Genomic DNA, 23,890 nt, shown 5'->3' with positions numbered 1-23,890 from the left:
GCATCCCACCACCCCACCTCCAGCATCCCATCACCCCACCTCCAGGGAGGGCAGAGGGGCTAGAGGTTGCATTCAATCACCTATGGCCAATGATGTAATCAATCATGCCTAGTGAATGAAGCCTCCATAAAAACCCTGAAAGGATAGGTTTGGGAGCTTCCAAGGTGGTGAATAGATCAAGGTGCTGGGCGGGTGGCTCGCCCAGGCAAGGCATGAAGCTGCTGGAGTCCCTGCCCTCCCCCTCCGCCCACCTAAGCATCCCTTCGACGTGGCCAATCCTGAGTCATATCCTTCACAATAAACTAGTAATACTTAGTAAACTGTCTTCCTGAGTTCTGTGCTGTGAGCCACTCTAGTAAGATATGTGAACCTCAGGGGGGTGGGTTGGGGAAATCTCCCATCTACAGACAGTCAGAAGAACGGGGGCAACCCGGAGCTTATGCCTCGTGTCTGAAGTGGGGGCAGTCTTGTGGGACCCAGCCCCGGGCCTGTGGGATCTGTGTTAAGTCTGAGTAATGTCAGAATGGAGTTGAAGTGTAGGACACCCAGTTGGCACCAGAGTTGAAGAACTGAGAGTTGGTGTGAGAAAAACCCCCACACATTTGGTGTCCAAAGTGTCGTGAGTAAACATAGTTGAGATTGCTCCTCGCCACAGCCGCGGCTGGGCCGGGTGTGGACTCCACACTTATCTATCATTGGTCCTGCGGGATGACTCAAGCTGCTCCAAGCTCTGGAAGACCGTACTCTGTGTAGACTATGCAGAGAGGGTTTTGCAGATGAGCCAGATATTTGTAAAGGTGATGACCTGGACACATAGAGGCCTTCAGGGGTGGCAGGAGAAAGTCCAAGAAAAAGGCATCCAGTGGGCAGGGCAGCCGGTTCCACCGGGAGAGGGACTCACTGGGAGACTCCAGATGGAACAGCAGTGAGGGGTTTGCTGGCGGAGAGGAGGTGGGGAGCTCAGGCCAGCCAGTCCTCGGCCTTATCCTTCTGATCAGAGATGGCATTACATAACAGACAGGCTGGGTTCCGGCGGCCTTGCCCCTGTCTTGGCTCAAATGCCAACCACATGTCCCTTGTCAAGGCTGAGTTAGAAAGATAGGAAGGGGCAACCTGACACCACAGTGTGAGCTTTGAAAGGGAGGGGCGATGCCCTGCAATGAGAAGTTCCTGTTTCTTTTCTATCTCTTATTTGTCACAGGTCCTCAAGTTCTGTTACAGTTTTTTTTTTCCTTCTCAAGAATTATGCCCAGCGGAGGGAACCCGAGGCGGTGCTGACATGGAATTCAGTGTAAATTTGGAGACCATGGGGGTGTGTGGCTTAGATACCAGAGAAGAAGAACACCATTGTGAACCCGCTGCCCTACACGGCAGTTCCAGGGCTGAATTCACAGAACAGTATTAACAAAAAGAGGCCTTGGTGTCTTATCATTTTCATTTCACGCACGAACGTTAAGCAGTGTCTCACCCTGGACATTTTACAGGAGATTAAGCTGGCTGGATGCAGTGTCTCACCCTGGATGCCTTTGCAAAAACAGTGCTCTAAAAATGTGTCGTGTTTGGCCAAGATGCTCGTCCAAGAATGGAAAAGGCCACGTACAGAATCCAAGCACCCGAGGGTGTTCTACTCCCAACTGACCCTTCCCAGGAGCCCGGGCAGATCCCAGCAGGACTTCCTCCTTGTGGGTATGCATAGGATCCAGGCTGGCAAGAGCGACCAGGCTCCTCCTCCCACACTCACAGCCCCGTGAAAGGGGAGGGGAGGGGAGGGCACCCGTCTACCCAACTGGTGGGCTCACTCCACCTCAAAGGACAGTGCGAGCCACAGCCACGACAAGGCAGTGGCAAGGGCTCCTTTCCTCATTTGGGCACAAAAACATAAACGTCAAGAGCTACGTGGAAAATTGTTGCAAAACAAAACAAGAGTCCGTGTGAGTGCTTTTCCTCTGGCAGGAAAAAGCTTCCGAGAACACTGTTAACAGCAGCCCCATCCCAGCAGGCGGCAGCAGGAGGTAGATGGTTAAAAAAAAAAAAAGTTTGGACATTTTTAACTTTTTAATGAGCATGAACTATTTCTGTAATTATATCAAAACAAATACAATTTAATCATCCACTTTCACTGGGTGAGGTGGCTCACACCTATATCTCAGCACTTTGGGAGGCAGAAGACGATGGATTACTTGAGCCCAGAAGTTCAAGACCAACCTGGGCTACAAACTGAGACCCCATCTCTACAGAAAAAAATAAAAAAAACTAGCCGGGCGTGGTGCTGCATGTCTGTAGTCCCAGCTACTCGGGAGGCTGAGGCAGGAGGACTGCTGAGCCCAGGAGGTGGAGGCCGCAGTGAGCAGTGTCTGTGCCAGTACACTCCAGCCTAGGAGACAGAGTGAAACCCTGTCTCAAAAAATAAAAAACAGTCCACTTCCTAAGGCTGCTTTTCTGACAATATGTATCAAGATCCTTAAAAATGCACGTACTCTTTCTCAAGTACCTCTACTCTTCTACTTCTAGGAACAGTGAGGAAATAAACACGTGAGCAAAAATCACAACAGAGGTAGGCGAAAATATTGCGCCCGGCACAGGTTTGGCATTGCTGCATGTGCTGTACCTGCGGTAACTCACTCCATCCTCACAGCCTGTCTAGGGGTGGATAGTACCCTCTACCTTTACAGGTGAGAAGCCAAGCCACACAGAGGAAGTGAAAGAATGGAGCAAGGAACCCTGCTCCTAACCAGGACTACACGGCTGCTGCTTCACAGCCTTGACTCGTTTTTGGTTTTTTGTTTGTTTGTTTTTTCTGTTTTTCCCGAGTAGAGTCTGGCTTTGTCGCTCAGGCTGAAGTGCAGTGGCACGATCTCGGCTTGCTGCAACCTCCACCTCCCAGGTTCAAGCAATTCTCCTGCCTCAGCCTCCCGAGTAGCTGGGATTACAGGCGTGCACCACCACGCCCGGCTAATTTTTGTATTTGTAGTAGACACGGGGTTTCACCATGTTGGCCAAGCTGGTCTCAAACTCCTGACCTCGTGATCCACCTGCCCTGGCCTTCCAAAGTGCTGGGATTACAGGTATGAACCACCGCACCGGCCAGCCTTGACTCTTACGTGTTCATTCGTTAGAATTTTTGAGGAATTTTAGTAACATGGGGGAAAGAATATAAATGGAATATAGTGTAAATTGTAGCAAAAAATAAATGCAGAAGCAAAAGACTGGCAACGCACATCAACACATGAACAGAGCTCATCACCAGTTCACGCCACTACTGTGTGTTTTTATTAAATATTCTTCTGTGTCTTCCAAGTTTTCATCAATGAACTTGTATTGATTTTATGATAATAGCAGAATTCCTGTGTTTGAGACAGAATGGAACCACGGCAGCCTGAGGTCTGAACTTGCCAGAATGTGGGAGTATCTGCAAACTGCAACATGCCCGGCTGTGCTTGCTGAAGCCTGACCTCCACAGCCAGAAAAGTCCTGACACTGAGGGCCAGGCACGGTAGCTCATGCCTGTAATCCCAGCACTTGGGGAGGCCAAGGTGGGTGGATCATGTGGACCAGCCTGGCCAACATGGTGAAACCCCATCTCTACTAAAAGTACAAAAATTCACGGGGCATGGTGGTGCACACCTGTAATCCCAGCTACTCGGGAGGCTGAGGCAGGAGAATCACTTGAACCTGGGAGGCAGAGATTGCAGCAAGCCAAGGTCACACCACTGCACTCCAGCCTGGGTAACAGAGCAAGACTCTGTCTCAAAAAAAAAAGTCCTGACACCTTGAATGGTGTTGGGAAAACTGGCTATCCATGTGCAGAAGAATGAAATTAAACCCTTATCTCACACATATACAAAGATCAACTCAAAATGCATGAAAAACTTAAATGTGAGACCAGAAACTATAAAACTACTAGAAAAAAACATAGAAGGAAAGCTTTAAGACACTGGAATGGGCAATGTTTTTTTTTTCTGGTATGATCCCCAAAACACAGGCAACAAAAACGAAAACAGACAAATGGGATCGCATCAAAACTAAAAACTCTGCACAGCCAAGGAACCAGCAACGGAGAGAAGAGACAACCTACGGAATGGAATCACATATTTACAAGCCATTCATTTGATAAGTGGTTAATATCCAAAATAAATAAGCAACTCAAGTAACTCAACAGCAGGAAAACAAATAACCCAATTAAAAAATGGGCAAAGGACCTGAATAGATGTTTCTCAAAAGGAGACATACAGATGGCCAACAGGTCTATGAAAAAGGGCTCAACATCACTGATCATCAGGGAAATGCAAATCAAAGCCACAAGGAGATATCACATCAAACCTGTGAGAATGGCTATTAGCAAAAATAGGAGCAATAACAAGTGCTGGTAAGGATGTGGAGAAAAGGGAACCCTTGCAGGCTGTTGGTGACAATGTAAATTATTCCAGGCATTGCAGAAAACAATATGGAAGCTCCTTTAAAAATTAAACAGAGAACTACCATATGATCCAGCAATTCCACTACTGGGTATACTGTTGACCCTTGAGCAACATGGGTTTCAACTGCACAGGTTCACTAATACATAGATTTTCTCCCACCTCTGCCACCCCTGCTACAGCCTGACCAACCCCTCCTCTCCCCCCTCCTCAGCCTACTCAACATGAAGACGATGAGGATGAAGACCTTTATGATGATCCGCTTCCACTTAATGAATGGTAAATAGGTTTTTTCTTCCATATGATTTTTTTTTTTTTTTTGAGAAGGAGTCTCGCTCTATTGCCAGGCTGGAGTACAATGGTGCGGTCTCGGCTCACTGCAACATCCACCTCCTGGGATCAAGTGATTCTCCTGCCTCAGCCTCCCAAGTAGCTGGGATTATAGGCATGCATCACCATGCCTGGCTAATTTTTGTCTTTTTAGTAGAGATGGGGTTTCACCATGTTAGCCGGGCTGGTCTTGAACTCCTGACCTCGTGAGCCGCCCGCCTCGCCCTCCCAAAGTGCTGGGATTACAGGCGTGAGCCACCGCGCCCAGCACTTTTTTTTTTTTTTTTTTTTTTGAGATGGCATCTTGCTCTGTTACCCAAGCTAGAGTGCAGTGGTGTGATCTCGGCTCACTGCAACCTCCGCCTCCCAAGTTCAAGCAATTCTCTGCCTCAGCCTCCTGAGTAGCTGGGATGACAGGCACCCGTCACCACGCTCGGCTAATTTTTTTGTATATTTAGTAGAGACAGAGTTTCACCAAGTTGGCCAGGCTGGTCTTGAACTCCTGACCTCGTGATCCACCCGCTTCAGCCTCCCAAAGTGCTAGGATTACAGGTGTGAGCCACCTTCATAACATTTTTCTCTAGCTTACTTCATTGTAAGAATAGAGTATATAATACAGATAACATACAAAATATATGTCAATTGACTACGTTATCAGTAGGACTTCCGGTCAACAGTAGGCTATTAACAGTTAAGTTTCTGTGGAGTCAAAAGTTATATATGGATTTTTGATGGCACAAGGGGTCAGTGCCCCTAACCCTCATGCTGTTCAAGGGTCCATTATAGATCCAAAGGAAATGAAATCAGTATGTGGAAAAGAGACCTGGAGCATTATTCAAAACAGCCAAGAGATAGAACCCACCTAAGTGTCCATCAACAGAAGAATTGATAAAGAAAATGTGGCAGATATACACAATGGAATATTAGCCTTAAAAATGAAGAAAATCCTGTCATTTTCAACAACATGGATAAACCTGGAGGACATTATGTTAAGGGAAAAAAATCAAGCGCAGAAAGACAAATTCCACGTGATCTCACTTATAAGTAGAATCTTAAAAAGTTAAACTCAAAGAAACCGAGAGCAGAATGGTGGTTACCAGGGGCTGGGGAGTTGGGGACACTGGGGAGGTATTGGTTAAAGGATACCAAATTTCATTTAGAAAGAATACGTTCAAGAGATCTATTGCATACCATGGTGACTAAAGTTAATCAAAATACATTATATACCTGAAAATTGCTAAAAGAGTAGATTTTAAATCTCTAACCACACAAAATGGTAAGTATATGACATCATCTATATGTTAGATTTAGCAATTCCACATGTGTGTGTATATATATACACACACACACATATATATGGCCAACAGGTCTATGTCTATATATATACATCATGAGGCATACCATAAATATGTATAATTTTTGTCAATTAAAAAAATAAATTTTAAAAACAAAGTCATTGACACCTGACAAGGATTGACAAATCATAGCTCAGGTAAAGGAAGGGTAAACAAATTAAACAAAGCTTGTATGTGAAATAATGAAACCTTAAGAAATCTCTATACCCTTCTATATTTTTAATTATTGTGGTAAACTACACATAACATAAAATTAACCATTTTAGCCATTTTTGAGTGCATAGTTCAGTGGCATTGAGTCCATTCACTTTGTTGTATCAACCATCATCACCATCCACCTCCAGAACTTGCATCTTCCCAAACTGAAACTCTGTCCTCACTAAGCACTAACTCCCCGCTTTCCTCCCCCAAGCACCTGGCACACACCATTCCACTTTCTGTCTCTCTGAATCAGGCTGCTCTAGGGACCGCTGAGAAGTGGACTCATACAGCATTTGTCCCTTCACATCTGGTGTATTTCACTAAGCATAATGTCCTCAAGGTTCATCCATGTTACAGCCTATGTCAGAATGTCCTTCCTTTCTCTTTCTCTTTTCTTTTTTTTTTTTTGAGGTGGAGTCTCACTTTGTCACCCAAGCTGGAGTGCAGTGGCGTGATCTCGGCTCACTGCAACCTCCGCCTCCCGGGTTCAAGCGATTCTCCTGCCTCAGCCTCCTAAGTAGCTGGGATTACAGGAGCATGCCAATACACCTGGCCAATTGTTTTGTATATTTAGTAGAGATGGGGTTTCACCACGTTGGCAAGGCTGGTCTCGAACTCCTGACCTCATGATCTGCCCACCTCGGCCTCCCAAAGTGCTGGGATTATAGGCGCGAGCCACGGCACCCGGCCTAGAATGTCCTTCCTTTCTATGGCTGAATTCTATTTCACTGCGTGGACAAGCCACATTTTCTTATCTACTCGCCCATCAATGCGCCCTTGGGTTCCTTCCACATTTCAGCAGTTATGAAAAATGTTGCTATGGTCATGGCCATACAAATACGATGCTGTTTTTAACTTTTAATTTACATGTACTATTTTTGTCATGTCCATGTCCGGAATTGTATTTATTAAAAGGATTACAATTGAATTACATACTGTCTAAGGCCACTTTTCTGGCAATATGAAGGTTTTTTAAAGACGGAGTCTTGCTATTTCCACAGCCCCGCTTCCTCCACTCCCTGTCCAGACCAGCCCTGAACATTCCACTCCTCTCTTAACTGGGAAAGTATCAGAAAACACCATACAGAAACCACCCAGCCACAAAGGGATTCAGTCCCTATTTGCCACAAATAGAGAGGGTGCTCACCGCCCGGGAAGGCACTTCCAAAGCAGCGGGCTCCAGGAAGGCAGGCCCACGGCTCTCTGCACCTCAGCTCCCCAGAGTGTAAAATGGGCACTGGACCACCTGCCGCAGGGCCCTCCCAGCTCTCCAGGCTGTGCCAGTCTCAGCATCCCGCACCGCTGCCATGGGCTTCCTCCTGCAACCCCAGTACTTTACAGTGACTTCCTCACATTAATTACAAGGATTATATAACAGTGTGACTCCAGTACTGACAGGGGTATGCAGGAAGGAGAGCTCTCCTATGCTGCTGGGGCAGAGAAAACCGGGAACAGCAGTTTGGTGACTGACTCAGGAATACTTGGTCAAGCTGAAGTATGCACACCAGTGACCCGCCAGGCTCGTGCCTGCCCTCGGGATCCTCCGGTGCTTGTCTGAGGAGTGGGGAGGCGGTGAACAGACACAATCGCTGCAGCACTGTCTGTACGGACTAAGCATCCCGAATCTGAAAATCCCAAATCTGAAATGCTCCAAAATCTGAAACTTTTTGAGTGCCAATGTGATGCTCAAAGGAAATGCTAAATGGAGTATTTTGGATTCGAGATGCTTGACCAGTAAAAAAATAATACAAATATTCAAAAATCCAAAAAAAAAGATCTGATACCCAAAACACTCCTCACCCCAGGAATTTCAGATAAGGGATACTCAACCTGTACTTTCAAAAAAGAGAAAATAATTTCATTATCCAGCAACAGGAGATGGGTAAGTGAGCTCGGGTTCATCTGGAATCCTGAATCATAGTTGAAGCAAAATGAACTACAAAGAAAAGAACTACAAAAACCAACCTGGAGAGGTCTCAAAATTATGGTGATCTACATAGAGAAAGCTTGTTGCAAAAGTGTACATAAAAACATGATAAAAATGTTAAACACACAAATACCCCAGCTGTCACAGAGATACATAAGAGGTGGGGTGAAGGGGCTGACAACACTCTCCTCCATTTGGGGCCACACAGGCGTCCCCTCCTTGCTGTCTGCTAAATGGTACCCACACACCTAACCTGATAATAAAATGCAGACAGAGCCATAAACATCATACAGCAACACAGGTAACATATAAACACAGGCTGAAAATGAAGGAAGAGCAGCCCAACTTTAGAAGAACAGTCATCACTATAGGTAGGAAGAGGAGGAATGGAGGATGGAACTTCATTATAGATGATGCTTTCAAAAATAGATTCTTCATATACACATATGGGAAATATACATGTGAGTTATGGGGAAGGGGGGAAGCACTGATTCCTTCTTTTCTCTCCTAAAGTGAGACCATACCCTCATGTCTAACTGCAACTCTAGACTGTGCATTCAGCAGCCAACAAGAATATTGTATTTCTCCATGTGGAGCTGGTCTTTGGATTTGCTAGTTATGCTGAACGTAACTGGCAAATAAACCATTTTTATTAATGGGGAAAATTCAGAGCCCAAGAGTAAGAAATATATAATAATAATAATAACAACAACAATAATATAATAAGTACAAGGGTAAGATTTGTATTGAAGAAAAAATTTCAGCTGGTCATGGAGAGTCACATCCATAATCCCAGCACTTTGGGAGGCTGAGGTGGGAGGATCACCTGAAACTAAGAGGTCAAAACCAGCCTAGGCAACATAGCAAGACCCCATCTCTGCAAAAAAAGAAATTAAAAAATTAGCCAGGCACGGTGACACACGCCTGTAGTCCCAGCTACTCAGGAGGCTAAGGCAGGAGGATCATTTGGGCCCAGAAGTTTGAGGGTACAGTAAGCTGATGCCCCTGCACTCCAGCCTGGGCAACAGAGTGAGATCCCATCCCTAAAACAAAACAAAACAAAGCCAAAAAAGAGAGAGAGAGAAAATGTCTTAGGACTTATTACAGAAGCTTTTACGCTTTATGGTATCTGACCAGTCTAGTAAGTCGAACATATAAACTGTTAGCAACAGGAAAATGAATTCTACATAACATCTACATAGTTCATATATACATAAATATATGTATATAAATCTAGATACATCATAAATATATAAAGTCTACAACATGACATGCATATTTGAGCAACAGATATCAGATGTCCTGAGATATGATTCACCTGTCGAAGCTGTACAAATCAATGGTTTTTAATATATTCACAGAGTTCTACAACTATCACTACCATTAGTTCTAGAACATTTCATCACCCCAACATGAAACCTTCAACCCATCAGCAGTCACTCTCCATTTTCCCCCAAGAGTCCCTCACCCAGGCCCCGCAACACGAACCTCCTTTGTGTCTCTGCAGGTTTATCTATTCTGGATAGTTCGTATAAATGGAATCACACAATATGAGGCTTTTTGTGTCCAGCTTTTTCTACTTGACACAGTATTTTCAGGGTTCATCCGCACCGGAGCGAGTGTCAGAATCTCGCTCCTTTTGAAGGCGGAATAACGTCCCATTATGTGGACGGATCACACTTTCTTCATCTACCCATCAGCTGATGAGCCAGATGGTTGTTTTGATTTTTTCCCTAGTGTAAGGGTTCTGCATTTTCGATGATTCTAAACAAAGCGAACTCCCCGCCCCTGACATCAAGTTCACCTCCTCCTGCAGGGAAAGGGTTCCTGGGCTCACCTTCTCCTCGGCCGACCTGAGCACGCTGGAGACCTCCTGCACCACCAGCTCCAGTGCCTGCTGCCGCGGGTCCTCCTCAAAGGACAGGAAAGGCGGGCCCTGGAACACAGGGGCAGCATGAGGAGGGCATGCACAGGAGGGGATGCATCTTTTAAATTACGTACCTGTTTAAAGTTCTGAAAAATTAAGAAAATGTACTAGCACATCTTTCTGTTAACTCTGTGCTTCTAAATAGCAGCAATGGCTAAATATCAGTAGGTTTGCAAATCCAAGGAGCAGCTGGTAATAGACTGTGCTCAGTGGGCAGGATTCAGTTATGGGAGAAGGCTGGGAAAGGACAGGAACCCGGGAGCAAACCTGAAGATGTGGCAGGAAGGCAGCGAAGGGTGTTTTGAATCTTCCTGCTGACAGCTTAAGGAAAGAAACAGACTCTTGGGGCAGGGCTGCTTCATGCAAATCAGAGGATATGTGGGTCCAGCAGTGCACCTTGCCCAGCACAGCGGGCTCCAGGCTGTGTCCTCCCTGATTGCTACGGACAGTCCTCTATTCTGGTCTAGGAGAGGCACCTCTCCCTGTTGCGTGTGGTTGCTCTCGCACGGTTACTTAGGGTACCCCCGATTCTCCTCTCCTACCCCCCAGGGGCTGGTCTCTCCCTGGGATCTGAGAGGGTGGCCAAGATTCCTTGGCTGGAAATGAACCCGCCTGGTGGCTGCCCACAGAGTAGACTCCTCAGCCCCTATTTCACAGCCCTCTGGAGCCACCTGGCCCCAAGGTTCACCTGTGCCCGTGGCTCTGCATGTTCCCCCAGCATCCTTCCAGGAAACTCGGTCAGCTCATGCCTGTTCTGGTTCTTCCAATTAAAAATCTCCAAGCAAGGCCAGGCATGGTGGCTCACACCTGTAATCCCAGTACTTTGGGAAGCCAAGGCGGGACGATCGCTCAAGGCCAGCAGTTCGAGACCAGCCTGGCCAACATGGTGAAACCCTGCCTCTACCAAAAATACAAAAATTAGCTGGGTGTGGTGGCACACGTGTACTCCCAGCTACTCAGGAAGGGGAGGCACGACAATCATTTGCACCCAGGAGGCGGAGGTTGTATTCAGCTGAGATCACACTCCAGCCTGGGTGACAGAGTAAGGCCCTGTCTCAAAAAGAAAAAATAATCTCCAAACGAGTGATGCACAATTAAATGAACAGGACCACAAGGCAACAAGGCCAACGTTTTATAACAAAGAAACCAGGGCTTATGTGGCCAACCAAGTCTTGTCCTTTCAAAACTAAGCTCTCGAGAGGCCAAACGTGTATGTCAACAACACAACCCCGGATCGAAACTCTCCTTGAACTCTGTTCCTGACATGCTGTAGAAAGTACACCATGTTTAAAAAAGCTCTGACTGGGTGTTAAAAAACAAGCAGCCCCACAAGCTCCCATTGTATCTCATCTCCGCTGTGGTGAGCTGGGTCCAGCTACAAGGCGTGACCGAGGGTGGGAGAGGGGAAGCGGTGTAAAAACTTGCCGTGGCGATTCCAGCAAGCATGGTGCAAGTGAGCAAGCGATGAGGTTATGCTGTGGCTATTTCTCAAGAATTCCCAATGACCCGTGTAAACCTAAAAGGGACAGGACATTTTGATTTATACACTTCTAACCTCACCGTGTTCTTGCACTGTCTATCTCATCCCCCAAAAATCAGCAGAGAATTAAATGTACTGCTCGAGAGGGCTGAAATCACAGTTTCAGGGCTGCTCTGCTGGCATTCTCTGTGGTGGGAGCTTGTTTGAGTGGGACCTGCTGGCCAGGGCCATGCTCTGAGCTTGGTGATAAGACGATTCTGTGCACCAGGCTCTCTGACCTGAGAGAACAGAACCTAGCACAGAGGCCAGTGCCAGGCAGAGAAGCACGAGCAGGCAACATGCCAGCAGCTCGGAGGATGCAGTGGAGAAACAATGTACCTTCTGTAGTAGCCTAAAGATACGATGTTGCCTTATACCAGCCTGGGTGCAGACTCATGCTCCCCTGGGGCGGCAGATGCAGTGTTTACCCTCTTCCCTTGCTACCTTCTGAATTCAAACCTTGAAAAGAGTTTGCAGCCGGGCACCATGGCTCACGCCTGTAACCCCAGCACTTTGGGAGGCCGAGGCGGGCGGATCACGAGGTCAGGCGATTGAGACCGTCCTGGCTAACATAGTGAAACCCTGACTCTACTAAAAATACAAAAAAAAAAAAAAAAAAAAAAAAAATTAGCCGGGCATGGTGGCAGGTGCCTGTAATCCCAGCTACTCTGGAGGCTGAGGCAGGACAATCGCGTGAACCCGGGAGGCAGACCTTGCAGTAAGCCGAGATCGCGCCACTGCACTTGAGCCTGGGCGACAGAGCGAGACTCTGCCTCAAAAAAAAAAAAAAAAAGAAAAGAGTTTGCTGGAAAACTTAAGGTCAAGGGGTGGTCTCACAAAGAAAATAAGTTATTAAGAGAGATTGCTTTTCCTTTTCTGATCTGCCTAGTCCTTGAGTTTCAGGAGCAGGGTGTGCCTGCCTGCCACACACAACCACAAATTCAGGTATCTCTGCATCTCTGCTGCTGTGTCAATGCTGAGAGAACCCTCATTCCAGACTCCATTCCATTTAGACTAAACGAAGACTTTGTGTCCACATGGAAAAAGAAACATAGAATTGCCAGGAAAACACTGAAAAAGGAAGACAAGGGTGACTAGCTCCACCAGATATTAAAACAGACAATAGAAACCCCATAATTAAAACTGTGTGGCTCTGGTGCACCAACAAACATATACACTACAAATGAACAATATAACCACCCTGAAGGGGATGGGAAAAACACGGATATAACCTAAGAAGCTTGGAAAACTGTATCTTGACTGCATATAAATGCTATAATCCAAGTAAATGTGTTTCATAGGTTGGGAACTCAGAAACTACTTTATGCATATACTAGAACTGAACACATAAGTAGTAAGTAAATAAGACAGCAGGTGTGCAATGTCTTACTCTTGGAGAAGGGAGTTAAGAAGAAGAAAGTGAAAAAACTAAAATGAACTCTGTACTGTTGGACTAGAACCCAAGGTACAGGATACAATCATGGTTTTCAAGATAAACACAGAGAGAAATACACAGAAATATAGACATGTGCACACGTGCTGGTATTCACATGTATGTTTGCTATTGCTGAACACTGAAGGGGAGCAATGAGAACCAAGCGGTAATGAACACACCCAATGCCTAGGTCTTGGTTTCTAAACACTTCTCCAATAAAAGGAATCAGGGCTGCTTGAAGAAGTGATTGAATCCAGGGCCTGTGGGGAGCCAAAAACAAGCATTTTGTGGAAACATGAAGGAAATGAAAAAAAAAAAAGTAGGCTTGATGGAAGAACACAAGAGGCTACTCTCAAAGGAGCACCCTGATGGCCCAAAGGAGAACAACTGAAGCAACGGATTCGGTTTGGCTCTGTTTGTAACCCCCATGCGTCAAGGGAGGGACCTGTAATCCTCACTTGCAGAGGAAGGAGGTGACTGGATCATGGGGCAGTCTCTCCCATACTGTCCTCATATAGTGAGTTCTCACAAGATATGATGCTTTTATAAGTGTTTGGAAGTTCCTCCTTCCTTCTTCCCTCTCCTGCCGCCTTGTGAAGAAGGTGACGGCTTCCCCTACCATCATGATTGTAAGTTTCCTGAGGCTTGCCCAGCCATGTGGAACTGGGAGTCATTAAATGTCTTTCCTTTATAAATTACCCACTCTTGGGGAAGTCCTTTATTGCAGTGTGAAAACAAACTGATACAACAATATAATAAATAGTGATAGTATGGGATTATAACTCACAGAATAAAATAAATATCCATGAGTCCATACTGAGCTAAACAATCAGATAAATATCTCATTGGAAGAGAAATGACAGTTCTCTCCTATAGTAGAGTTCCAAATAATAAAGACAGTAAGGAAGAGGAAACAGAAAGTCACCATCAAGCGAACTGCACCTGCATCATCACTGCACACAAGATACACCAATGGTTGCGAAATCAGTGAGGAAAAGTTTAAGGAGCAACGGGACCTGTACAGGCTCAAAGTATCTCCCCACACTACCTGTTAACCACAGCAGGAAAGATAAAGGAGGTGACATGATGTGGATCTGTGTCCCTGCCCAAATCTCATGTCGAATTTTAATCTCCAGTGTTACCAGAGGGGCCTGGTGGGAGGTGAATGGATCATGGTGGGGGGAGTTCTCATGAATGGTTTAGCACCATCCCCCCTGGTATTGTACAGTGAGTGAGTTCTCATGAGATCTGGTTGTTTAAAAGTGTGTAGCACCTCCCGCCTCTTTCTCTCCCTCCTGCTCTGGGTCATAGAAGATGATCGTCACCTTCCACCATGATTGTAAGTTTCCTGAGGCCTCCCCAGAAGCAGAACCTGCTATGCTTCCTGGACAGCAGAACCATCAGCCAATTAAACCTCTTTTCTTATAAACTACCAGTCTCATGCATTTCTTTCTGGCAATGCAAAAATGGACTAATACAGGAGGAGACATAAAATACAAGAGGATGACCCCAGCGGAACTCACCTTAACCAAGGCACCAAGCTCAGCATCCTCTGCAACAAGACACACTGACATCACAAGCCCCAGACACAGTGCACACCACTTCTGTAGTTTGTATAAATTCACTCCAACCATATGAAAATGCTAGGCAAATGGAAAGACAGTCAGCAAAATAATGATCAATAGTCTTCAGTTATCAAGGTCATAAAAAACAAAGACTGAGAAAGCCTGACAGACTGAGGTGATGAAGAAGGAACAACTCAACGCCACAGGTACCCTTAATGGGACCCTAGAACAATACAAGGAGACAGGTGGAAAACTGGTGAAATTCAAAGAAGGCCTTCGCTTTAGTTGTTAGGCATTGTGATAATGTTAATTTCTTTCTTTCTTTCTTCCTTTCTTTTTCTTTCTTTCTTTTCTTTCTTTCTTTCTCTTTTCTCTATCTCCCTCCCTCCCTCCCTCTCTCTCTCTCTCTCTTTCTTTTTTGAGATGGAGTTTCACTCTTGTTGCTCAGGCTGGAGTGCAATGGTGCGATCTCGGCTCACTGCAACCTCTGCCTCCCGGGCTCAAGCAATTCTCCTGCCTCAGCATCCCGAGTAGCTGGGATTACAGGCATGCACCACCACGCCCAGCTAATTTTGTATTTTTAGTAGAGATGGGGTTTCTCCATGTTGGTCAGGCTGGTCTTGAACTCTTGATCTCAGGTGATCCGCCCGCCTCAGTCTCCCAAAGTGCTGGGATTATAGGCGTAAGCCACCGCGCCTGGCCTAATTTCTTGAACTATTACATTACATTAATCTCACTGTGTTATGAATCATAGTAACATGGCACCAATGTTAATTTCTTGGTTCTGATCATTGAGCTGTGGTTACGCAGGGCTGAGTGAGGAATATATGAAAGCTGAATTATTTTTTCAACTTTTCTGTGAAAGCAGTTCAAAATAAAAAGTTTAAAAAATAAGACTTTAAAGAGACCAGCCCACCTTTATTGTCTCACTATGTGCCAGGCATTTTGCTACATGCCTCACACAGATCTGATCTCACCTCTAGGAGAGTGGATTTTGTTTTCTGGATTGAACCCAAAGTTTTCCCTTCTGCAGATGATGCACAGAGAGTCTCCCAGGATCGCACAGCTAGGAGGGTAGAGCTGGAGCACAAAGCCAGCCCGCAACCAGCTCCAGAGCTTCCCCACGGGCTCTTCCATGGGCTGAAGAAGTGCCTTCCCTCCTCAGCAACCTACCAGGGGCCCGCGGGAGTGGAAGTTAGCGTTGGGGGAATTTTAGTTGATGTGAACACTACACCCACACTTTCCTGAATTCCTGTCTTGTTGGGAGAATGGGTGAGTGCAAAGAACAAACTGAACTGGCGCCTATTCCTGGGTTTTGCATTGATGACTTGCAAAGTCATCAGAGCCTCCTTTAATGTTGATGCTTTAGAAGTGAAAAACAAAGCACATTAAACAGCTTGTTTTGCCCAGGCCTGGCTGGCTCCCAAGACAGAAGGCCTGAGTCCAGATGGGGGAATGGGCATCACCACTGTTTCTCCCCGTCCAGAGGCCCATCATTCACCCCACTGAGACCAGGGCCTGCCCCGAGCCGGCTTTGTGCTGGGCACTGGGTCTGGCTCTGCCCCAGCTCACAATGCCGGGAGCCGACCAGGGCATAAGTGACTCCGGGGGGGTCGGGGGGAGGGCAGGGCAGGGAGCATCTTCGCTGAAGGGGAGGATCAGGGACCTCTTAGCTGAGACCCAAAAGATTTAGAGAAGTTAAATAAGCAGGAAAAAAGATAAGAATTCCGCCGGGCGCGGTGGCTCACGCTTGTAATCCCAGCACTTTGGGAGGCTGAGGCGGGCGGATCACGAGGTCAGGAGATCGAGACCACAGTGAAACCCCGTCTCTACTAAAAATACAAAAAATTAGCCGGGCGTGGTGGCGGGCGCCTGTAGTCCCAGCTACTCGGAGAGGCTGAGGCAGGAGAACGGCGTGAACCCAGGAGGCGGAGCTTGCAGTGAGCCGAGATCGCGCCACTGCACTCCAGCCTGGGCGACAGAGCGAGACTCCGTCTCAAAAAAAAAAAAAAAAAAAAAAAAAAGATAAGAATTCCAAACAAAAGGAATGACCTGCGGGAAGGCCCACACAGGAAAGGTCCCTGGACACTGGAGCAACAGAAGGGGTCACGGTGGAGGGTGCAGGGTTCACAGCCCCAAAGAGGCCCAGGTTCCTTCTACTGGGGGAGGGAAGGGCAGCTCCATGGCCCTTCCCCACAGTGGCCACCACAGTTCTACCAACTGGCTTCCTACACCACAGCCACTGTCATTGGTCAAGGAGTTTGGACTTCGTGAGCACAACTGGAAGGTCATTATATAATGCAAAGACTCTGAAGTCTGGTGGCCACTTTGTTTACTTTTTAAATGCAGAAACTCCTATTCAAGTCAGTGCTATTAATAATGTGTTCCAAGTCCACACAGAATCTTTCTTTTTTTTTTTTTTTTTTTTTTTAACAAATACCACAATGATCATAGTCTTGATCATTTGCATTTAGAACATTCCTCTAAAGAAACCCTGGGCTGAAGGACTAAAGAAACAAACAGCGTTAGGGACCCTCCTAGTCCGGGGCCTCATCCCACTCAGGTGGGCCGCTACTAGACAAGCCCTGAGCACAGGCCACAGAACACAGGCCTCGCTTCGGGACAGGTGCTGCCCACACGTGGTCCAGACAGCATCAGCCTTGGGAGGAGTGCTGAGCAGCCCATGGGCAGGGGCCATCGAAGGCAAGCATGCTGGATCCCAGAGTCGAGGAGACTGTAGGACAGCAGTCCCAGAGACTCCCAAGGGGATGTCGGGGGTGTAGCTGATTATCATGGACCACTTTGTAAATATTGATGAAATCACAGGGGAGCAAAAGGAAAATCTCAACTGGTGCTTTTGGATACCATAATATTAATTCTCAGTCTAAGCAGCCTGACCTGAGACAGAGCCAGTTCTGGGATCTTCTCTTCTGTGTGACCAAAGAGTGATCACATCAATGGGAATTAGGGGTCTGCAACACCACACCAAGTGGAGAGGCAAGAGTCAAAGCTCAAACAACTGCTTTTACGTGGTGCTGGGTGAAAGAGGAATTCTATTTACACTGTTGGTGGGAGTGTAAATTAGTTTGACCATTGTAGAAACAGTGTGACGATTCCTCAAGGATCTAGAACTACAAATACCATTTGACCCAGCGATCCCATTACTGGGTATATATCCAAAGGATTATAAATCATGCTACTATAAAGACACATGCACACATGTTTATTGCAGCATTATTCACAATAGCAAAGACTTGGAACCAACCCAAATGCCCATCAATGATAGACTGGATTAAGAAAATGTGGCACATATACACCATGGAATACTATGCAGCCATAAAAAAGGATGAGTTCATGTCCTTTGCAGGGACATGGATGAAGCTGAAAACTATCACTCTAAGCAAAGTATCACAAGGACAGAAAACCAAACACCGCATGTTCTCACTCATAGGTGGGAGTTGAACGATGAGAACACATGGACACACGGCGGGAAACATCACACACCAGGGCCTGTCGGGGGATGGGGAGCTGGGGGAGGGATAGCATTAGGACAAACACTTCATGTAAATGACAAGTTGATGGGTGCAGCAAACCAAAACATGGCACATGTATACCTATGTAACAACCTGCACGCTGTGCACATGTACCCTAGAACTTAAAGTATAATAATAAAAAAAAACGAAAAAAAAGAAAGAAAGAGGAACTCTGATGGATAGCAGGTGTGTACTAGCAGCTTCTCACCAGTGATTCTCAGCCATGGGACACCCTCACAGTGTGCTCCCCAAGCCTACTGAGGCGGATGTGGGGGGCAGGCATGTGTGTCACTAAGCTCTCTGGACGAGACTCCTGTGATCCCTGCACACCTGGCGTCCACCTGGCCAGCAGGCAGATCAGCAATGGTTTCCCCTGAGGTCAGTGCAAATCACTGTCACATATAATTTAGACCCCTTTCTGGAGTGAGGGTGGGAATCCGAGGTCCCCTGCGATACAGGGAGTCAGTGCTGCTGCAGTGGTCCTCAGAGACCAGGAGGACTCCTCCGGTGCTGACCAGTCCTTGGATCCTGGAAGGTGCGAGCCCCACCGTTTGGGATAACACATTAACAAGTCTACTCTCCGAGCTCTCCTTGCCAGCTCTCATTTAAAGGAAACATTCAGGTCTCCAAGTTGAAACTGCTTCCCACAAGGGAACAGGCTGCAGCCACCGATGGGCAGACCTTGGCAAATTCCGCCAATTCACGGGCCTCAGTCTCCCCTTCTGGAGAAGGAAGGGGCTTGGCTAGAAAAGTTTAGGGTTTCTTTCCATCTTAAAATACAAAGATGGGGTAAAACTTGGAATGGGAGGAGTTATTGTCTCCGTTGGACAGAAAATTCCACTTTTCAGACAGAATGCTGGATGTGATTAAGTTATTACCAGTGTCTTCTCAATCCCTAAGTGACAGGCTAGGAACTGGTCTCCTCCCTGGGTAGGACAGAGTGATATCAGGACAAGGCAGAAGCAGGAGGGGGAGCACTAAGCTGTGGCTCTCCGGGCGAGAGCGGGCTTGGAGTGTCAGCCCTAATCCGGGATTAGGGGGAATCGAGGTGGGGGAGGGCATCGAGAAACTCCTGCCAGAGTCAGGGCAGCCACGAATGGACATAGCAGCCCCTGCTCTCCTGCACTGCCATCAATGTCACAACAACGATGGTCCAGGATGCTGGGATGTGTGTGATAATCGCGGGACTCAGGGCGGCCAGGAATGCAACCACCACTACCTGCTCACCCACAATGCCATCACTGACACAGCAGCGATGGCTCAGGATGCTGGGAGGGTGTGTGACCATCACTCACACGGAGCCCAGTCACCCAGATCCTATCTGCCTGCAAAACCTTCCATTTGAATGCAAATCAAATGACATTCCCAGGCATCAGGGCTGTGTTCCCCCACCCCCATCCCCAGGAAAGTAAGCAATACCAAAAACTGACATCACAGAACTAATGGACCATGTCCATGCAAAAATTCCAGAGATGGCCCTGGGTTGCTTGAGCGTGAATCCAGGACACTGTTGCCTCTTCCAGGCAGGAGGTCAGGAGAGACAGGTGTCTGAGACTGCAGTGGGTGGCCAAGAGCAGAGAGAGAACAGTGAAGGCGCAAACAAGGTGAGACCCTCTCTCCTCTCCCTGAACGCAAACCCTCCCTGTTCCCACACAAAGACTCAAGTAAAAAGTTTTCATCCAAAACTTTCAAATATTTCCTTCAGTGTTCTCAGACTGACTTGACCGGCCTAAGACAGCTGCCAGGGACATCCTCTTCTCTGCCTCTCGACTCTTCAGGCAGATGGGAATATGGAAGGATCATATCCAACGGGATCATATTTTCTGAAGCCAATCCATAGATGTCAGGAAACGAACCATCCCAAATATACAGGAGGTAGGGTCACCGCCTCTAAGCCTGAAACTCCAGAGTTAGAAGCTGAACTTACAGGTCATTCACCCAACACTTGCCTGCCTCCTACAAAGGACACAGATGAGACTGGTGCCCAATCACGCCACCAGCCTGGAGGGGCCTCAGCCTCAGAAGCCTTGATACCAGGTCAATCAGGGGTCAGTGATGGCAGCTTCCTGGGGAAATACCTGCATTTGCTCCTGGATGTGAGGCCAACAGGGGTGAAGTCTCCCACAAGAGACAGCTGGTTTCCCTGAGACACTGTCCAGCTCTGGACAGCTGAGGCACAGATTCTGGGCACCAGGACAAAAGTCAGTCAACTGACCCTGAAGCCTTTTTTCCTCCAAAAAGTAAAGTCATTTATGTTCTTTTTCAAGAGTTCAAAACAAGGTCTCTTGATTTGTTGGATGGCTGTTAACTGATAGTCAAAGCTTTTTTGTTTTTTAATTCCATGGCCGTGTCTTCCAAGGCCATGGCACAAGGACCAGGCACAGGGCCTGCCATGGAATATTTTGAAGGTTGATGGGGCCGGACATTGAAAATTAGCAATTCTGCTATTTCCACAGCGAATGACCAGTGAGCTGCACAGGCAGTTGCAGGAAACTGTGGCCTGGAAGGGCGGAGCAGCGGCCAAGACTAGGGGTGCCTCCCCAAACCCACCCAGGCTCCAACTCCTTCTGTGAAATGCCTAAGAATAGTACACGCCAGGAGCTTGTCATTAAACTAAGATGTCTTAAGAGCAAAAATAAGTCAACGAGTAATCAGCGACTAGAAACACCCACAGGACTGTGAGGCAGCAGAGGTAAGACACGAGGCCCTTAGCTTGCAGGCTAGGGCAGCTGGGCTCACATGCCAGCTCTGCCGCCCACGAGCTGTGTGGCACTGGGCAGGCTGCTTGCCCTCTCCGGGCCTTGGTTTCCTCATCTGTAAAACAGCGATAACACCCATGTCCAGGGAGTTGTGAGGATTCAGAGATGGCAGACGCCCCAAAAGCCTCGCTAGGATGTCTGCCCAGCGGCTGGCCCTCAGCAAACGGTCACTATTTTTATATGCCAAGAAATGCAAGTCTTTGGAGATAAATTCTTGGTAAAATTCAGCTCTATGAGAGGCGGAAGCACATTGGGGTCACAGCTATTCATATATCACATGCAAGCTCAGTAAGTGTCCGATCGGGCACGGGAATTCGCCCCGGGACTCCAGGCAAGGCAGGTACTGGCTGGCGCGGATGAGCACTTCTGACAGTCCCTTCAACTGCCAGCCTGTCCCTCGCGGAGCCCAGGGCCTGGAGCACCTGCCGTTTGGAGAATAAAATCAATCACTTTGTCTTGTCTCTCCGTCAAGGGGCCTCGCTCCCCCGTCTCTCTCCTAACTCTGGAGGATGGTCTGCGCTGGGGGGAGGACTCACTTCGCCTGGGTCAGGGGCTGCAGCGACGCCTCCAGGAAAGACCTCGGCCCGGACCGCCCGCCCCGGCATCGGCGGCCCCCCGGCCCGCAGTCCCGGAAACTCACCCCTTTCCTTTCGGCCTCCTCGTTCAGGGCGGTCACCCAGGCCGCCTGCCACTGGCTCCTCCAGCTGCCCAGAGTCAGGATCCAGGAGAGCAGCGCGTCGGACCCCGGGCGCGGCCCCTCTCCAGGCTCCACTGTCCGCCGCTGGGGCTGGGGTCGCGCCCTGGCCAGCGCCCACTGCGCCAGGTACAGGCCTACCGTGGCCAGGGCCGCGACGAAGAGCGACACCAGCGCGAGCCACTGCGCCTCCCCGAGCCACGAGCCCAGCCGGGCCATGGCCATGGCGCATCCCCGGCCCGCCTCGCCCCAACTTCCCCGGCAGCCCCGGGCCGGAGCGGCGGACTCAAGACACGCGCTGGCTGCGGCTGCAGCGCGCTAGGGGCGTGGAGGGGGCGCGGCGGGGTCGGAGCCCGGCGAGGAGCGTGGCCCGGGGCCTCCGGGCGGGGCAAGCGGGGAGGAAACGCGCGGCGGCCGCGGCCGGGGCTGGGCGCAAGCCCCGCACACCTGCGGAACAGGGGCGCGAGCGGACCCCGCGGCCCGCGCTCCCGACTCGGCGTCTGGGAAGTTCCTGGGCCGCTGCCGGCCGCGCTTCCTCCTGCGCGCGCCGCCCAGGGCGTCCCGCCCGCGGCCCAGTGGTGGCCGGAGGAGGCTCTGGCCGCGGGGCGGGGCGGGGCGGGGGCGGTGCCCGAGGGAGGGGGCGCGGCCGGGCCTGCGGGGGCCGCAGTCCTCCCCCCCGCTCCTAACGCGGCGTGCCCCCGCCCCCTTAAAGGCCCGGCCGCCCGGCCCCGCCACGTGCGCGCGTCGCCCGCCCCTCCGGCGACTGCCCGCGGGCCGCGAGGTGACCCGGGCCTCCGGTTTCATCAGCCCGACCCCGGCGGCTGCTGTGTGGCTGCCTGGCTTGGCTCGTGTGCGCGCTTGCACAAGTGCGTGTGTGTGCACATGTGTGAGTGTGCGTGTGCACAGCGCGCAGTCAGGGTGATTTCGAGGACTGCCATTTGCTCGCCAGCAATACAGGCTCCAGGCTCAGTCTTCGGAAAGTCCCTGGAAATCGTGGCTGCCCCTGGAGCCGGGGGCTGGGCCTGCCTTAGGGGGTGTGCTTCTCAGAGGCAAGGAGGGGCTCAGCACCGGGCCCGCCCAGGCCCTGCTCTGTGTGGCTGTGTTATTCATTCAGTGTGTGGGTGGGGCGGGGGTGCATGTGGTGTGATGTGTGTGGTGCCTGTGGTGTGATGTGTTGTGAGTGTGGTGTGGGTGGTGCACAGGGTGGTGTGAGTGTGTATGTGTGGTGCATGGGTGTGGTATGTGTGTATGTGTGATGTGTAAGCGTGGTTCATGTGGTGTGGTATGTGTGTTGTGTGCCAGTGTGGTGCATGTGGTGTGTGTGATGTGTAAGCATGGTGCATGTGGTGTGGTGCGTGTGTGGTGTGTCAGTGTGCGTGGGTGTGTATGTGTGATGTGTAAGTGCACAGCATGTGTGTGTGGTGTGTGTGGTGCATGTGGTGTGTGTGTGGTGCACAGAGTGGCGCGAGTGTGTATGGGTGGTTCATGGGTGTGTATGTGTGATGTGTAAGTGCAGTGCATGTGGTGTGTGGTGTGTGTGTGTGATGTGTAAGTGCAGTGCATGTGCTGTGTGGTGTGTGTGTGGTGTGTCAGTGTGGTGCATGTGGTGTGTGGTGTGGTGTGTGTGGTGTGTCAGTGGTGCATGTGATGTGTGTGTAGTGCACAGGGTGATGTGAGTGTGTGTGGTGCATGGGTGTGGTGTGGTGCTGTTTGTATATGTATTGTGTAAGTGCGGTGCATGTGGTGTGTGTGTGTGGTGCACACGGTGGTGTGTGTATGTGTGGTGCATGGATGTGGAGTGTGTGTATGTGTAATGTGCAAATGCGGTGCATGTGGCGTGGTGTGTGTGTGGTGTGTCAGTGTGGTGCATGTGGTATGGTGTGTGTGTGTGTGTGTGTGGTGTGTGGGACGTGCCCCTGTGCCCTCCTCTTGCACAGTGGACGCGGTCCTTAGGGAGTGCCATAGAAACATACTAGCCTGAGATTCTCCGGGGCCTAACACAGGCCTAAACCATAAAAAAGTGATTCACCTGTTATTTTCTGCAGCTGTATTAAGGGGACTTGACCTTGAAAGGAATTAGATAAGACTGAGCATTTGGCCTTCTCTTCCCTAGCCAGGAGTCTGCTCCGGGGCCAGTGGATGGTCCATCAGAGGGGATTCTGGCCCTGAATCCGTGGGCCCGGATTTTCTTCAGGAAAGAGGAAGGAATGGCACAGCAGCTGGACAGAGA

General features: G+C 49.0%; 1 protein-coding gene across 2 annotated transcripts in view; it reads right to left on the bottom strand.

Annotated features, from left to right (window-relative positions):
• Window positions 1-22,250, bottom strand: part of C2CD2 (C2 calcium dependent domain containing 2) — a 68,982-nt gene extending 46,732 nt beyond the window's left edge. Inside the window, exons 1-2 of one of the 2 annotated variants that reach the window (XM_055279766.2) lie at window positions 21,607-22,250; window positions 10,066-10,164 (exon numbers count right to left, since the gene is read on the bottom strand). In XM_055279766.2, coding sequence (XP_055135741.2) covers window positions 10,066-10,164; window positions 21,607-21,885 — 378 coding nt within the window. In that variant the 5' untranslated portion in view covers window positions 21,886-22,250. The remainder of the gene's footprint in view (window positions 1-10,065; window positions 10,165-21,606) is intronic. The other variant, XM_063639246.1, reaches the window with a different exon arrangement.
• Window positions 22,251-23,890: the final 1,640 nt, after the last annotated feature.

This window comes from Symphalangus syndactylus, chromosome 5, assembly GCF_028878055.3.
Source record: "Symphalangus syndactylus isolate Jambi chromosome 5, NHGRI_mSymSyn1-v2.1_pri, whole genome shotgun sequence".
Taxonomy (NCBI): domain Eukaryota; kingdom Metazoa; phylum Chordata; class Mammalia; order Primates; family Hylobatidae; genus Symphalangus; species Symphalangus syndactylus.
This window is presented reverse-complemented; position numbering and strand designations above follow the sequence as displayed.